Raw genomic sequence first — 17,823 nt, forward strand, 5'->3', positions numbered from 1 at the left:
AACTCACTCCCGGGTATGTGTTATTCTATATATAAACCCCCAGAACCCCTCGATTCAACACCATCCTGTAACTCCCTCCTCTCCTACTTACCCATAGGTGTACCCCTTTGGTAGAGGGTAGGGAATGTGTGTCCGGGGAAGTAGGAAGATTGTGCGAAGGATGTGGATGGAGCTGAGGCAGCTAATGAAGAGGAACATGGACATCAGGGAGAGGCCAGCCTCGTACAAAACCTGCAGGGAGTGGGGTTGGGGGTGGTATAAAACAAGAGGTGAGTGTTAACAGCTGCTTTCAACTGAACCCAGGCCGCAATCCCCCCCTCTCTCTCTCTCCCCGCTGCACTCCCTCCCACTCCCTCGTTTTCCCTCCCTCTCCCCCACCTCTCTCTCTCCCTCCCTTTCCCCCTCTCTCTCTCCCCCCCTGCTCTCCCTCCCATTCCCCCCCTCTCTCTCTCCCCCCTGCTGTCCCTCCCACTGCACCCCACTCTCCCTCCCCCCTGCTTTCCCTCCCACTCCCCCCTCTCTCTATCCCCCCTGCACTCCCTCCCTCTCCCCCGTTCTCCCTCCCTCTCCCCCCTGCTCTCCCCACCACTCTCTCCGTCCTGCTCTCCCTGCCACTCCCCTGCTCTTCCTTCCACACCCGTCTCCCTCCCTCTCCCCTCTCTCTCTCCCCCCCGTTCTCCCTCCCTCTCCCCCCCACTCTCTCCGTCCTGCTCTCCCTCACACTCCCCTGCTCTTCCTTCCACACCCGTCTCCCTCCCTCTCCCCGCTCTCTCTCCCCCCCCGCTCTCCCTCCCACTCCCCCCCCTCTCTCACTCCGCCCTGCTCTCCCTCCCACTGCACCCCACTCTCTCTCCCCCCTGCTTTCCCTCCCACTCCCCCCCTCTCTCACTCCGTCCTGCTCTCCCTCCCACTCCCCTGCTCTTCCTTCCACACCCGTCTCCCTCCCTCTCCCCTCTCTCTCTCCCCCCCTGCTCTCCCTCCCACTCCCCCTCTCTCTCTCTCCCCCCTGCTCTCCCTCCCACTGCACCCCACTCTCTCTCCCCCCTGCTTTCCCTCCCACTCCCCCCTCTCTCAATCCCCCCTGCACTCCCTCCCTCTCCCCCCTCTCTCTCCCCCCCTGCTCTCCCTCCCACTCCCCCTCTCTCTCTCTCCCCCCTGCTCTCCCTCCCACTGCACCCCACTCTCTCTCCCCCCTGCTTTCCCTCCCACTCCCCCCTCTCTCAATCCCCCCTGCACTCCCTCCCTCTCCCCCCTCTCTCTCCCCCCTGCTCTCCCCCCCACTCTCTCCGTCCTGCTCTCCCTCCCACTCCCCTGCTCTTCCTTCCACACCCATCTCCCTCCCTCTCCCCTCTCTCTCTTCCCCACCGCTCTCCCTCCCACTCCCCCCCCTCTCTCTCCGCCCTGCTCTCCCTCCCACTCCCCCATTATCCCTCATTCTCCCCCCCTCTCTCTCTCCGCCCTGCTCTCCCTCCCACTCCCCTGCTCTTCCTTCCACACCCGTCTCCCTCCCTCTCCCCTCTCTCTCTTCCCCCCCGTTCTCCCTCCCTCTCCCCCCCTCTCTCTCTCCCCCCTGCTCTCCCCCCCACTCTCTCCGTCCTGCTCTCCCTCCCACTCCCCCCCTCTCTCTCTCCGCCCTGCTCTCCCTCCCACTCCCCCGTTCTCCCTCCCTCTCCCCCCCTCTCTCTCTCCGCCCTGCTCTCCCTCCCACTCCCCCACCCTCTCCCCACCTCTCTCTCTCCCCCCTGCTCTCCCTCCCACTTCCCCGTTCTCCCTCTCTCTCCCCCCTCTCCCTCTCTCCCACTTCCCCGTTCTCCCTCTCTCTCCCCCCTCTCCCTCTCTCCCACTTCGCCGCTCTCCCTCCCTCTGCCCCGTTCTCCCTCCCTCTCCCCCCCTCTCTCTCTCCGCCCTGCTCTCCCTCCCACTGCCCCGTTCTCCCTCCCTCTTCCCCCCCCCTCTCTCCATCCTGCTCTCCCTCCCACTCCCCCACCCTCTGCCCACCTCTCTCTCTCCCCCCGCTCTCCCTCCCACTCCCCCCTCTCTCTCTCCCCCCTGCTCGCTCTCCCTCCCACTCCCCCATTCTCCCTCCCTCCCCCCCTTCTCTCTCCCTCCCACTCCCCCGTTCTCCCTCACTCTCTCTCACCCTCCCACTCCCCGCTCTCCCTCCCTCTCTCTCTTCCCCCTGCTCTCCCTCCCACTTTCCCGTTCTCCCTCACTCTCTCTCACCCTCCCACTCCCCGCTCTCCCTCCCTCTCTCTCTTCCCCCTGCTCTCCCTCCCACTCCCCGCTCTCTCTCTCCGACTTCCCCGCTCTCCCTCCCTCTCCCTCTCCCCCCTGCTCTCCCTCCCACTTCCCTGCTCTCCTTCCCTCTTCCCCCCTCTCTCTCTTCCCCCTGCTCTCCCTCCCACTCCCCCGTTCTCCCTCCCTCCCCACCTCTCTCATTCTCTCCCCCCCTCTCACTCACTCTACCTCCTGCTCTCCCTCCCACTCCCCCATTCTGCCTCCTTGTCCCCCCTCTCTCTCTCTCACACTTCCCCGCTCTACCTCCCTCTCCCCCCCCCTCACTCTCTCCCCCCTGCTCTCCCTCCCACTTCCCCGTTCTCCCTCTCTCTCCCTCTCTCCCACTTCCCCCCTGCTCTCCCTCCCTCCCTCTCCCCCCTGCTCTCCTTCCCACTCCCCTGTTCTCCCTCCCTCCCCCCAGCTCTCCCTCCCACTCCCCTGTTCTCCCCCCTGCTCTCCCTCCCACTTCCCCGTTCTCCCTCCCTCTCCCCCCTCCCTCCCATTCCCCCCTGCTCTCGCTCCCTCCCTCTCCCCCCGCTCTCCCTCCCACTAGCCCGTTCTCCTTCCCTCTCCCCACCACTCTCCCTCCCACTTCCCCGTTCTCCCTCCCTCCCTCCCATTCCCCCCTGCTCTCCCTCTCTCCCTCTCCCCCCTGCTCTCCCTTCCACTCAACCGTTCTCCCTCCCTCTCGCTCCCTCTCTCACCCCCCAACTCACTCTCTCTCTCTCACCCCCCAACTCACTCACTCTCTCTCCCCGACCCCACTCTCTCTCTCTCTCTCTCTTTCTCCCCGACCCCACTCTCTCTCTCTCTCTCACTCTCTCTCCGACCCCACTCTCTCTCTCTCTCTCTCCCCGACCCCACTCTCGCTCTCTCCCCGACCCCACTCTCTCTCTCTCTCTCTCCCCGACCCCACTCTCTCTCTCTCCCCGACCCCACTCTCTCTCTCTCCTCGACCACTCTCTCTCTCCTCGACCACTCTCTCTCTCTCTCCTCGACCACTCTCTCTCTCTCCCCGACCCCACTCTCTCTCTCTCTCCCCGACCCCACTCTCTCTCTCTCTCCCCGACCCCACTCTCTCTCTCTCTCTCTCTCCCCGACCCCACTCTCTCTCTCTCTCACTCTCCCCGACCCCACTCTCTCTCTCTCTCACTCTCTCTCCGACCCCACTCTCTCTCTCTCTCTCACAGACCCCACTCTCGCTCTCTCCCCGACCCCACTCTCTCTCTCTCTCTCTCTCCCCGACCCCACTCTCTCTCTCTCTCTCTCTCTCCCCGATCCCACTCTCTCTCTCTCTCTCTCTCCCCGACCCCACTCTCTCTCTCTCCCCGACCCCACTCTCTCTCTCTCCCCGACCCCACTCTCTCTCTCTCTCCTCGACCACTCTCTCTCTCTCTCCCCGACCCCACTCTCTCTCTCTCCCCGACCCCACTCTCTCTCTCTCCCCGACCCCACTCTCTCTCTCTCCTCGACCCCACTCTCTCTCTCTCCTCGACCCCACTCTCTCTCTCTCCCCGACCCCACTCTCTCTCTCTCCCCGACCCCACTCTCTCTCTCTCCCCGACCCCACTCTCTCTCTCTCCTCGACCCCACTCTCTCTCTCTCCTCGACCCCACTCTCTCTCTTTCCCCGACCCTACTCTCTCTCTCTCTCTCCCCGACCTCACTCTCTCTCTCCCCGACCCCACTCTCTCTCTCTCTCCCCGACCCCACTCTCTCTCTCCGACCCCACTCTCTCTCTCTCTCCCCGACCCCACTGTCTCTCTCACTCTCTCTCCGACCCCACTCTCTCTCGCTCTCTCCCCGACCCCACTCTCTCTCTCTCTCCCCGATCCCACTCTCTCTCTCTCTCTCTCTCCCCGACCCCACTCTCTCTCTCTCCCCGACCCCACTCTCTCTCTCTCCCCGACCCCACTCTCTCTCTCTCCCCGACCCCACTCTCTCTCTCTCCTCGACCACTCTCTCTCTCTCCCCGACCCCACTCTCTCTCTCTCCCCGACCCCACTCTCTCTCTCTCCTCGACCCCACTCTCTCTCTCTCCCCGACCCCACTCTCTCTCTCTCCCCGACCCCACTCTCTCTCTCTCCTCGACCCCACTCTCTCTCTTTCCCCGACCCTACTCTCTCTCTCTCTCTCTCTCCCCGACCTCACTCTCTCTCTCCCCGACCCCACTCTCTCTCTCTCTCCCCGACCCCACTCTCTCTCCCCGACCCCACTCTCTCTCTCTCCTCGACCCCACTCTCTCTCTTTCCCCGACCCTGCTCTCTCTCTCTCTCTCCCCGACCTCACTCTCTCTCTCCCCGACCCCACTCTCTCTCTCTCTCCCCGACCCCACTCTCTCTCTCTCTCCCCGACCCCACTCTCTCTCTCCGACCCCACTCTCTCTCTCTCTCCGACCCCACTGTCTCTCTCACTCTCTCTCCGACCCCACTCTCTCTCTCACTCTCCCCGACCTCACTCTCGCTCTCTCCCCGACCCCACTCTCTCTCTCTCTCTCTCTCCCCGACCCCACTCTCTCTCTCTCTCTCTCTCCCCGATCCCACTCTCTCTCTCTCTCTCTCTCCCCGACCCCACTCTCTCTCTCTCCCCGACCCCACTCTCTCTCTCTCCCCGACCCCACTCTCTCTCTCTCTCCTCGACCACTCTCTCTCTCTCCCCGACCCCACTCTCTCTCTCTCCCCGACCCCACTCTCTCTCTCTCCCCGACCCCACTCTCTCTCTCCGACCCCACTCTCTCTCTCCGACCCCACTCTCTCTCTCTCTCCCCGACCCCACTGTCTCTCTCTCTCTCTCCCCGACCCCACTCTCTCTCTCTCTCTCTCTCCCCGATCCCACTCACTCTCTCTCTCTCTCTCCCCGACCCCACTCTCTCTCTCTCTCTCTCTCCCCGACCCCACTCTCTCTCTCTCTCTCTCTCCCCGATCCCACTCTCTCTCTCTCTCTCTCTCCCCGATCCCACTCTCTCTCTCTCTCTCTCCCCGACCCCACTCTCTCTCTCTCCCCGACCCCACTCTCTCTCTCTCCCCGACCCCACTCTCTCTCTCTCTCCTCGACCACTCTCTCTCTCTCCCCGACCCCACTCTCTCTCTCTCCCCGACCCCACTCTCTCTCTCCGACCCCACTCTCTCTCTCTCTCCCCGACCCCACTGTCTCTCTCTCTCTCTCCCCGACCCCACTCTCTCTCTCTCTCTCTCTCCCCGATCCCACTCACTCTCTCTCTCTCTCTCCCCGACCCCACTCTCTCTCTCTCTCTCTCCCCGACCCCACTCTCTCTCTCTCCCCGACCCCACTCTCTCTCTCTCCCCGACCCCACTCTCTCTCTCTCTCCACGACCCCACTCTCTCTCTCCTCGACCCCACTCTCTCTCTTTCCCCGACCCCACTCTCTCTCTCTCCCCGACCCCACTCTCTCTCTCTCCACGATCCCACTCTCTCTCTCTCCTCGACCCCACTCTCTCTCTTTCCCCGACCCTACTCTCTCTCTCTCTCTCCCCGACCTCACTCTCTCTCTCTCCCCGACCCCACTCTCTCTCTCTCTCCCCGACCTCACTCTCTCTCTCTCTCTCCCCGACCCCACTCTCTCTCTCTCTCTCCCCGACCCCACTCTCTCTCTCTCTCTCTCCCCGACCCCACTCTCTCTCTCTCTCTCCCCGACCCCACTCTCTCTTTCTCTCTCCCCGACCCCACTCTCTCTCTCTCTCTCCCCGACCTCACTCCCCCTCTCTCTCCGACCCCACTCTCCCTCTCTCTCCCCGACTCCACTCTCTCTCTCTCTCCCCGACTCCACTCTCTCTCTCTCCCTCCCCGACCTCACTCTCTCTCTCCGACCCACCTCTCTCTCTCTCTCCCCGACCCCACTCTCTCTCTGTCCCCGACCCCATTCTCTCTCTCTCCCCGACACTACTCTCTCTCCCTCCCTCCCTCTCCCCCTGCTCTCCCTCCCACTTCCCCGTTCTCCTTCCCTCTCCCCACCACTCTCCCTCCCACTTCCCCATTCTCCTTCCCTCTCCCCACCACTCTCCCTCCCACTTCCCCGTTCTCTCTCCCTCTCCCCCCTCCCTCCCATTCCCCCCTGCTCTCCCTCCCTCCCTCTCCCCCCGGCTCTCCCTTCAACTCCCCTGTTCTCCATCCCTCCCTCCCCCCCCTTCTCTCTTCCTCTCCCCCCTGCTCTCCCTCCCACTTCCCCTGTTCTCCCTCCCTCCCTCCCCCCGCTGCTCTCTCCCTCTCCCCCTCTTTCTCCCCCAGCTCTCCCTCCCACCTCCCCATTCTCCCTCCCTCTCCCCCCTGCTCTCCCTCCCACTTCCCCATTCTCCCTCCCTCTCCCCCCTCTCTCTCTCTACCCCCAGCTCTCCCTCACACTCCCCCGTTCTCCTTCCCTCTCTCCCGTTCTCTCTCCCTCTCCCTCCTCTCTCTCTCTACACCCAGCTCACCCTCCCACTCCCCCGTTCTCCTTCCCTCTCCCGTCCCCACTCCCCCGTTCTCCCTCCCTCTCTCCCCCCTGCTCGCTCTCCCTCTCTCTCCCCTCTGCTCTCCCTCCCACTCCCCCGTACTGCCTCCCTCCCTCCCCTCTCTCTCTCTGTCTCCCCCTTTTTCTCCCTCCCACTCCCCCGTTCTCCCTCCCTCCTCTCTCTCTCTCTCTCCCACTTTTTCTCCCTTCCACTCAACTGTTCTCCCTCCCTCTCCCTCCCTCTCTCACCCCCCCAACTCACTCTCTCTCTCTCCCCGACCCCACTCTCTCTCTCCCCGACCCCACTCTCTCTCTCCCTCTCCCCGACCCCACTCTCTCTCTCTCTCTCCCCGACCCCACTCTCTCTCTCTCTCTCCCCGACCCCACTCTCTCTCTCTCCTCGACCCCACTCTCTCTCTCTCCCCGACCCCACTCTCTCTCTCTCCCCGACCCCACTCTCTCTCTCTCCAAGACCCCACTCTCTCTCTCTCTCCTCGACCCCACTCTCTCTCTCCACGACCCCACTCTCTCTCTTTCCCCGACCCCACTCTCTCTCTCTCCGTGACCCCACTCTCTCTCTCTCTCTCTCTCCCCGACCCCACTCTCTCTCTCTCCCCGACCCCTCTCTCTCTCTCTCCCCGATCCCACTCTCTCTCTCTCCCCGACCCCACTCTCTATCTCTCTCCCCGACCCCACTCTCTATCTCTCTCCCCGACCCCACTCTCTATCTCTCTCCCCGACCCCACTCTCTATCTCTCTCCCCGACCCCACTCTCTCTCTCTCCCCGACCCCACTCTCTCTCTCTCCCCGACCCCACTCTCTCTCTCTCCCCGACCCCACTCTCTCTCTCTCCCCGACCCCACTCTCTCTCTCTCCCCGACCCCACTCTCTCTCACTCCAAGACCCCACTCTCTCTCTCTCTCCTCGACCCCACTCTCTCTCTCTCTCCTCGACCCCACTCTCTATCTTTCCCCGACCCCACTCTCTCTCTCTCTCCACGACCCCACTCTCTCTCTCTCTCTCCCCGACCCCACTCTCTCTCTCTCTCTCCCCGACCCCACTCTCTCTCTCTCCCCGACCCCACTCTCTCTCTCTCCCCGACCCTACTCTCTCTCCCTCCCTCCCTCCCTCTACCCTGTTCTCCTTCCCTCTCCCCACCACTCTCCCTCCCACTTCCCCGTTCTCCCTCCCATTCCCCCCTACTCTCTCTCCCTCCCTCCCTCTCCCCCTGCTCTCCCTCCCACTACCCCGTTCTCCTTCCCTCTCCCCACCACTCTCCCTCCCACTTCCCCGTTCTCCCTCCCTCTCCCCCCTCCCTCCCATTCCCCCCGCTCTCCCTCCCTCTCCCCTCTGCTCTCCCTCCCACTCCCCCGTACTGCCTCCCTCCCTCCCCTCTCTCTCTCTGTCTCCCCCTTTTTCTCCCTCCCACTCCCCCGTTCTCCCTCCCTCCTCTCTCTCTCTCTCCCACTTTTTCTCCCTTCCACTCAACCGTTCTCCCTCCCTCTCCCACCCCCAACTCACTCTCTCTCTCTCCCCGACCCCACTCTCTCTCTCCCCGACCCCACTCACTCTCTCTCTCTCTCTCCCCGACCCCACTCACTCTCTCTCTCTCCCCGACCCCACTCACTCTCTCTCTCTCCCCGACCCCACTCACTCTCTCTCTCTCCCCGACCCCACTCTCTCTCCCTCTCTCCCCGACCCCACTCTGTCTCTCTCCCCGACCCCACTCTCTCTCTCTCCCCGACCCCACTCTCTCTCTCTCTCTCTCCCCGACCCCACTCTCTCTCTCTCTCCCCGACCCCACTGTCTCTCTCTCTCTCCCCGACCCCACTCTCTATCTCTCTCTCCCCGATCCCACTCACTCTCTCTCTCTCTCTCCCCGACCCCACTCTCTCTCTCTCCTCGACCCCACTCTCTCTCTCTCCCCGACCCCACTCTCTCTCTCTCTCTCCCCGACCCCACTCTCTCTCTCTCTCTCCCCGACCCCACTCTCTCTCGCTCTCTCCCCGACCCCACTCTCTCTCTCTCTCTCTCCCCGACCCCACTCTCTCTCTCTCCCCGACCCCACTCTCTCTCTCTCTCTCTCTCCGACCCCACTCTCTCTCTCTCTCCCCGACCCCACTGTCTCTCTCTCTCTCTCCCCGACCCCACTCTCTATCTCTCTCTCCCCGATCCCACTCACTCTCTCTCTCTCTCTCCCCGACCCCACTCTCTCTCTCTCCTCGACCCCACTCTCTCTCTCTCTCTCCCCGACCCCACTCTCTCTCTCTCTCTCCCCGACCCCACTCTCTCTCTCTCTCTCCCCGACCCCACTCTCTCTCTCTCTCTCCCCGACCCCACTCTCTCTCTCTCTCTCCCCGACCCCACTCTCACTCTCTCTCTCTCCCCGACCCCACTCTCTCTCTCTCTCTCTCCCCGACCCCACTCTCTCTCTCTCTCTCTCCCCGACCCCACTCTCTCTCTCTCTCTCTCCCCGACCCCACTCTCTCTCTCTCTCTCCCCGACCCCACTCTCTCTCTCTCTCTCTACCCGACCCCACTCTCTCTCTCTCTCTCTCCCCGACCCCACTCTCTCTCCCTCCCTCCATCTCCCCCTGCTCTCCCGTCCCCACTCCCCCGTTCTCCCTCGCTCTCTCCCCCCTGCTCGCTCTCCCTCTCTCTCCCCTCTGCTCTCCCTCCCACTCCCCCGTACTGCCTCCCTCCCTCCCCTCTCTCTCTCTGTCTCCCCCTTTTTCTCCCTCCCACTCCCCCGTTCTCCCTCCCTCCTCTCTCTCTCTCTCCTACTTTTTCTCCCTTCCACTCAACCGTTCTCCCTCCCTCTCCCTCCCTCTCTCACCCCCCAACTCACTCTCTCTCTCTCACCCCCCAACTCACTCTCTCTCTCTCCCCGACCCCACTCTCTCTCTCTCTCTCCCCGACCCCACTCTCTCTCTCTCTCTCTCCCCGACCCCACTCTCTCTCTCTCCCCGACCCCAATCTCTCTCTCTCCCCGACCCCACTCTCTCTCTCTCCCCGACCCCACTCTCTCTCTCTCTCCTCGACCCCACTCTCTCTCTTTCCCCGACCCCACTCTCTCTCTCTCTCTCCGTGACCCCACTCTCTCTCTCTCTCTCCGTGACCCCACTCTCTCTCTCTCTCTCTCCCCGACCCCACTCTCTCTCTCACTCTCTCCCCGACCCCACTCTCTCTCTCTCCCCGACCCCACTCTCTCTCTCTCTCCCCGACCCCACTCTCTCTCTCTCTCCCCGACCCCACTCTCTCTCTCTCTCTCCGTGACCCCACTCTCTCTCTCTCTCTCCGTGACCCCACTCTCTCTCTCTCTCTCCGTGACCCCACTCTCTCTCTCTCTCTCTCCCCAACCCCACTCTCTCTCTCTCTCTCCCCGACCCCACTCTCTCTCTCTCTCTCCCCGACCCCACTCTCTCTCTCTCTCCCCGACCCCACTCTCTCTCTCTCTCCCCGACCCCACTCTCTCTCTCTCTCCCCGACCCCACTCTCTCTCTCTCTCTCCGTGACCCCACTCTCTCTCTCTCTCTCTCCCCGACCCCACTCTCTCTCTCTCCCCGACCCCACTCTCTCTCTCTCTCCCCGACCCCACTCTCTCTCTCTCTCCCCGACCCCACTCTCTCTCTCTCTCCCCGACCCCACTCTCTCTCTCTCTCTCCAAGACCCCACTCTCTCTCTCTCCAAGACCCCACTCTCTCTCTCTCTCCTCGACCCCACTCTCTCTCTCCAAGACCCCACTCTCTCTCTCTCTCCTCGACCCCACTCTCTCTCTCCACGACCCCACTCTCTCTCTCTCTCCCCGACCCCACTCTCTCTCTCTCTCCCCGACCCCACTCTCTCTCTCTCTCCCCGACCCCACTCTCTCTCTCTCTCTCCGTGACCCCACTCTCTCTCTCTCTCTCCGTGACCCCACTCTCTCTCTCTCTCTCTCCCCGACCCCACTCTCTCTCTCTCTCTCCCCGACCCCACTCTCTCTCTCTCTCCCCGACCCCACTCTCTATCTCTCTCCCCGACCCCACTCTCTCTCTCTCTCCCCGACCCCACTCTCTCTCTCTCCCCGACCCCACTCTCTCTCTCACCCCGACCCCACTATCTCTCTCTCCAAGACCCCACTCTCTCTCTCTCTCCTCGACCCCACTCTCTCTCTCTCTCCTCGACCCCACTCTCTCTCTCCAAGACCCCACTCTCTCTCTCTCTCCTCGACCCCACTCTCTCTCTCTCTCCTCGACCCCACTCTCTCTCTCCACGACCCCACTCTCTCTCTCTCTCCTCGACCCCACTCTCTATCTTTCCCCGACCCCACTCTCTCTCTCTCCCCGACCCTACTCTCTCTCTCTCCCCCCGACCCCACTCTCTCTCTCTCCCCGACCCCACTCTCTCTCTCTCCCCCCGACCCCACTCTCTCTCTCTCCCCGACCCCACTCTCTCTCTCTCCCCGACCCTACTCTCTCTCCCTCCCTCCCTCCCTCTACCCTGTTCTCCTTCCCTCTCCCCACCACTCTCCCTCCCACTTCCCCGTTCTCCCTCCCATTCCCCCCTACTCTCTCTCCCTCCCTCCATCTCCCCATGCTCTCCCTCCCACTACCCCGTTCTCCTTCCCTCTCCCCACCACTCTCCCTCCCACTTCCCCGTTCTCCCTCCCTCTCCCCCCTCCCTCCCATTCCCCCCGCTCTCCCTCCCTCCCTCTCCCTCTGCTCTCCCTCCCACTCCCCCGTACTGCCTCCCTCCCTCCCCTCTCTCTCTCTGTCTCCCCCTTTTTCTCCCTCCCACTCCCCCGTTCTCCCTCCCTCCTCTCTCTCTCTCTCCCACTTTTTCTCCCTTCCACTCAACCGTTCTCCCTCCCTCTCCCACCCCCCAACTCACTCTCTCTCTCACCCCCCAACTCACTCTCTCTCTCTCCCCGACCCCACTCTCTCTCTCCCCGACCCCACTCTCTCTCTCTCTCTCCCCGACCCCACTCTCTCTCTCTCCCCGACCCCACTCTCTCTCTCTCTCTCCCCGACCCCACTCTCACTCTCTCTCTCTCCCCGACCCCACTCTCTATCGCTCCCCGACCCCACACTCTCTCTCTCTCCACGACCCCACTCTCTCTCTCTCCTCGACCCCACTCTCTCTCTTTCCCCGACCCTACTCTCTCTCTCTCTCTCCCCGACCTCACTCTCTCTCTCTCCCCGACCCCACTCTCTCTCTCTCTCCCCGACCCCACTGTCTATCGCTCCCCGACCCCACTCTCTCTCATTCTCCCCGACCCCACTCTCTATCGCTCCCCGACCTCACCCTCTCTCTCTCCCCGACCCCACTCTCTCTCTCCCCGACCCCACTCTCTCTCTCTCTCTCCCCGACCTCACTCTCTCTCTCTCCCCGACCCCACTCTCTCTCTCTCTCCCCGACCCCACTCTCTCTCTCTCTCCCCGACCCCACTCTCTCTCATTCTCCCGACCCCACTCTCTATCGCTCCCCGACCTCACCCTCTCTCTCTCCCCTACCCCACTCTCTCTCTCCCCGACCCCACTCTCTCTCTCTCCCCGACCCCACTCTCTCTCTCTCTCTCTCCCCGACCCCACTCTCTCTCTCTCTCTCCCCGACCCCACTCTCTCTCTCTCCCCGACCCCACTCTCTCTCTTTCCCCGACCCTACTCTCTCTCTCTCTCTACCCGACCTCACTCTCTCTCTCTCCCCGACCCCACTCTCTCTCTCTCCCCGACCCCACTCTCTCTCTCTCCCCGACCTCACTCTCTCTCTCTCCCCGACCTCACTCTCTCTCTCTCACTCTCCCCGACCCCACTCTCTCTCTCTCTCCCCGACCCCACTCTCTATCGCTCCCCGACCCCACTCTCTCTCTCTCCCCGACCCCACTCTCTATCGCTCCCCGACCTCACTCTCTCTCTCTCCCGACCCCACTCTCTCTCTCTCCCCGACCCCACTCTCTCTCTCTCCAAGACCCCACTCTCTCTCTCTCCAAGACCCCACTCTCTCTCTCTCCAAGACCCCACTCTCTCTCTCTCTCCTCGACCCCACTCTCTCTCTCCACGACCCCACTCTCTCTCTCCACGACCCCACTCTCTCTCTCCACGACCCCACTCTCTCTCTCCACGACCCCACTCTCTCTCTTTCCCCGACCCCACTCTCTCTCTCTCTCTCCGTGACCCCACTCTCTCTCTCTCTCTCTCCCCGACCCCACTCTCTCTCTCTCCCCGACCCCACTCTCTCTCTCTCCCCGACCCCACTCTCTCTCTCTCCCCGACCCCACTCTCTATCTCTCTCCCCGACCCCACTCTCTATCTCTCTCCCCGACCCCACTCTCTATCTCTCTCCCCGACCCCACTCTCTATCTCTCTCCCCGACCCCACTCTCTCTCTCTCCAAGACCCCACTCTCTCTCTCCAAGACCCCACTCTCTCTCTCCAAGACCCCACTCTCTCTCTCCAAGACCCCACTCTCTCTCTCTCTCCTCGACCCCACTCTCTCTCTCCTCGACCCCACTCTCTCTCTCCACGACCCCACTCTCTCTCTCTCTCTCCCCGACCCCACTCTCTCTCTCTCCCCGACCCCACTCTCTCTCTCTCCCCGACCCCACTCTCTCTCTCCCTCCCTCCCTCTCCCCTGCTCTCCCTCCCACTACCCCGTTCTCCTTCCCTCTCCCCACCACTCTCCCTCCCACTTCCCCGTTCTCCCTCCCTCTCCCCCCTCCCTCCCATTCCCCCCGCTCTCCCTCCCTCCCTCTCCCCTCTGCTCTCCCTCCCACTCCCCCGTACTGCCTCCCTCCCTCCCCTCTCTCTCTCTGTCTCCCCCTTTTTCTCCCTCCCACTCCCCCGTTCTCCCTCCCTCCTCTCTCTCTCTCTCCCACTTTTTCTCCCTTCCACTCAACCGTTCTCCCTCCCTCTCCCACCCCCCAACTCACTCTCTCTCTCTCACCCCCCAACTCACTCTCTCTCTCTCCCCGACCCCACTCTCTCTCTCCCCGACCCCACTCACTCTCTCTCTCTCCCCGACCCCACTGTCTCTCTCTCTCTCCCCGACCCCACTCTCTCTCCCTCTCTCCCCGACCCCACTCTCTCTCCCTCTCTCCCCGACCCCAGTCTCTCTCTCTCCCCGACCCCACTCTCTCTCTCTCTCTCTCTCCGACCCCACTCTCTCTCTCTCTCTCCGACCCCACTCTCTCTCTCTCTCCCCGACCCCACTGTCTCTCTCTCTCTCTCCCCGACCCCACTCTCTCTCTCTCTCCGACCTCACTCTCTCTCTCTCCCCGACCCCACTCTCTCTCTCTCTCCCCGACCCCACTCTCTATCGCTCCCCGACCCCACACTCTCTCTCTCTCCACGACCCCACTCTCTCTCTCTCTCCACGACCCCACTCTCTCTCTTTCCCCGACCCTACTCTCTCTCTCTCTCTCCCCGACCTCACTCTCTCTCTCTCCCCGACCCCACTCTCTCTCTCTCCCCGACCCCACTCTCTCTCTCTCCCCGACCTCACTCTCTCTCTCTCCCCGACCTCACTCTCTCTCTCTCCCCGACCTCACTCTCTCTCTCTGCCCGACCTCACTCTCTCTCTCTCTCTCTCTCTCCCCAACCCCACTCTCTCTCGCTCTCCCCGACCCCACTCTCTATCGCTCCCCGACCCCACTCTCTCTCTCTCTCTCCCCGACCCCACTCTCTATCGCTCCCCGACCTCACTCTCTCTCTCTCCCCGACCCCACTCTCTCTCTCTCGCCGACCCCACTCTCTCTCTCTCGCCGACCTCACTCTCTCTCTCTTCCCGACCCCACTCTCTCTCTCTCTCCCCGACCCCACTGTCTCTCTCTCTCTCTCCCCGACCCCACTGTCTCTCTCTCTCTCTCCCCGATCCCACTCACTCTCTCTCTCTCTCTCCCGACCCCACTCTCTCTCTCTCCCCGACCCCACTCTCTCTCTCTCCCCGACCACTCTCTCTCTCTCTCCCCGACCCCACTCTCTCTCTCCCCGACCCCACTCTCTCTCTCCCCGACCCCACTCTCTCTCTCCTCGACCCCACTCTCTCTCTCTCCCCGACCCCACTCTCTCTCTCTCTCTCCCCGACCCCACTCTCTCTCTCTCTCTCCCCGACCCCACTCTCACTCTCTCTCTCTCCCCGACCCCACTCTCTCTCTCTCTCTCTCCCTGACCCCACTCTCTCTCTCTCTCTCCCCGACCCCACTCTCTCTCTCTCCCCGACCCTACTCTCTCTCCCTCCCTCCCTCCCTCTACCCCGTTCTCCTTCCCTCTCCCCACCACTCTCCCTCCCACTTCCCCGTTCTACCTCCGATTCCCCCCTACTCTCTCTCCCTCCCTCCATCTCCCCCTGCTCTCCCTCCCACTACCCCGTTCTCCTTCCCTCTCCCCCCTCCCTCCCATTCCCCCCTGCTCGCTCTCCCTCCCTCTCTCTCTCTCCCCTCTGCTCTCCCTCCCACTTTCCCGTTCTCCCTCACTCTCTCTGTCCCTTCCACTCAACCGTTCTCCCTCCCTCTCGCTCCCTCTCTCACCCCCCGACCTCACTCTCTCTCTCTCTCTGCCCGACCCCACTCTCTCTCTCTCCCTGACCCCACTCTCTGTCTCTCTCTCACTCTCTCTCCAACCCCACTGTCTCTCTCTCTCTCTCCCCGATCCCACTCACTCTCTCTCTCTCTCTCCCCGACCCCACTCTCTCTCTCTCCCCGACCCCTCTCTCTCTCTCTCCCCGACCACTCTCTCTCTCTCTCCCCGACCACTCTCTCTCTCTCCCCGACCCCACTCTCTCTCTCTCCTCGACCCCACTCTCTCTCTCTCCTCGACCCCACTCTCTCTCTCTCCCCGACCCCACTCTCTCTCTCTCTCTCCCCGACCCCACTCTCACTCTCTCTCTCTCCCCGACCCCACTCTCTCTCTCTCTCTCTCCCCGACCCCACTCTCTCTCTCTCTCTCCCCGACCCCACTCTCTCTCTCTCTCTCCCCGACCCACTCTCTCTCTCTCCCCGACCCTACTCTCTCTCCCTCCCTCCCTCCCTCTACCCCATTCTCCTTCCCTCTCCCCACCACTCTCCCTCCCACTTCCCCCCTGCTCTCTCTCCCTCCCTCCATCTCCCCCTGCTCTCCCTCCCACTACCCCGTTCTCCTTCCCTCTCCCCACCACTCTCCCTCCCACTTCCCCGTTCTCCCTCCCTCTCCCCCCTCCCTCCCATTCCCCCCAGCTCTCCCTCCCTCCCTCTCCCCCCTGCTCTCCCTCCCACTACCCCGTTCTCCTTCCCTCTCCCCACCACTCTCCCTCCCACTTCCCTGTTCTCCCTCCCTCTCCCCCCTCCCTCCCATTCCCCACTGCTCTCCCTCCCTCCCTCTCCCCCCAGCTCTCCCTCCCACTCCCCTGTTCTCCCTCCCTCCCCCCAGCTCTCCCTCCCACTCCCCTGTTCTCCCCCCCTGCTCTCCCTCCCACTACCCCGTTCTCCTTCCCTCTCCCCCCTCCCTCCCATTCCCCCCTGCTCGCTCTCCCTCCCTCTCTCTCTCTCCCCTCTGCTCTCCCTCCCACTTTCCCGTTCTCCCTCACTCTCTCTGTCCCTTCCACTCAACCGTTCTCCCTCCCTCTCGCTCCCTCTCTCACCCCCCGACCTCACTCTCTCTCTCTCTCTGCCCGACCCCACTCTCTCTCTCTCTCTCTCCCTGACCCCACTCTCTGTCTCTCTCTCACTCTCTCTCCAACCCCACTCTCTCTCTCTCTCCCCGACGCCACTCTCGCTCTCTCCCCGACCCCACTCTCTCTCTCTCTCTCTCCCCGACCCCACTCTCTCTCTCTCTCTCCCCGATCCCTCTCTCTCTCTCTCTCTCTCTCTCTTCCCGACCCCACTCTCTCTCTCTCTCCGACCTCACTCTCTCTCTCTCCCCGACCCCACTCTCTCTCTCTCTCCCCGACCCCACTCTCTATCGCTCCCCGACCCCACACTCTCTCTCTCTCCACGACCCCACTCTCTCTCTCTCCTCGACCCCACTCTCTCTCTTTCCCCGACCCTACTCTCTCTCTCTCTCTCCCCGACCCCACTCTCTCTCTCCCGACCCCACTCTCTCTCTCTCCCCGACCTCACTCTCTCTCTCTCTCTCTCTCCCCGACCCCACTCTCTCTCTCTCTCCCCGACCCCACTCTCTCTCTCTCTCTCCCCGACCCCACTCTCTATCGCTCCCTGACCTCACTCTCTCTCTCTCCCCGACCCCACTCTCTCTCTCTCCCCGACCCCACTCTCTCTCTCTCTCGCCGACCCCACTCTCTCTCTCTCCCCGACCTCACTCTCTCTCTCTCCCCGACCCCACTCTCTCTCTCTCTCCCCGACCCCACTCTCTATCGCTCCCCGACCCCACACTCTCTCTCTCTCCACGACCCCACTCTCTCTCTCTCCTCGACCCCACTCTCTCTCTTTCCCCGACCCTACTCTCTCTCTCTCTCTCCCCGAACTCACTCTCTCTCTCTCCCCGACCCCACTCTCTCTCTCTCCCCGACCCCACTCTCTCTCTCTCCCCGACCTCACTCTCTCTCTCTCTCCCCGACCCCACTCTCTCTCTCTCTCCCCGACCCCACTCTCTATCGCTCCCCGACCCCACCCTCTCTCTCTCCCCGACCCCACTCTCTATCGCTCCCCGACCTCACTCTCTCTCACTCCCCGACCCCACTCTCTCTCTCTCCCCGACACCACTCTCTCTCTCTCCCCGACCCCACTCTCTCTCTCTCTCTCTCCCCGACCCCACTCTCTCTCTCTCTCTCTCCCCGACCCCACTCTCTCTCTCTCCCCGACCCCACTCTCTATCGCTCCCCGACCTCACTCTCTCTCTCTCCCCGACCTCACTCTCTCTCTCTCCCCGACCTCACTCTCTCTCTCTCCCCGACCCCACTCTCTCTCTCCCCGACCCCACTCTCTCTCTCTCCCCGACCCCACTCTCTCTCTCTCCCCGACCCCACTCTCTCTCTCTCTCCACGACCCCACTCTCTCTCTCTCCTCGACCCCACTCTCTCTCTTTCCCCGACCCTACTCTCTCTCTCTCTCTCTCTCTCCCCGACCTCACTCTCTCTCTCTCCCCGACCCCACTCTCTCTCTCTCCCCGACCCCACTCTCTCTCTCTCCCCGAC

The 17,823-nt window shown here is 63.2% G+C and overlaps 1 protein-coding gene across 1 annotated transcript in view; it reads right to left on the reverse strand.

Annotated features, from left to right (window-relative positions):
• LOC137385079 (equilibrative nucleobase transporter 1-like) overlaps positions 1 to 17,823 on the reverse strand; it is a 97,261-nt gene that overhangs the window by 74,575 nt on the left and 4,863 nt on the right. Inside the window, exon 3 of the mRNA XM_068059823.1 lies at positions 92 to 231. Within this exon, the coding sequence (XP_067915924.1) occupies positions 92 to 231 (140 nt within the window). The remainder of the gene's footprint in view (positions 1 to 91; positions 232 to 17,823) is intronic.

The sequence above is a fragment of the Heterodontus francisci genome, chromosome 28 (genome assembly GCF_036365525.1).
Source record: "Heterodontus francisci isolate sHetFra1 chromosome 28, sHetFra1.hap1, whole genome shotgun sequence".
NCBI lineage: Eukaryota > Metazoa > Chordata > Chondrichthyes > Heterodontiformes > Heterodontidae > Heterodontus > Heterodontus francisci.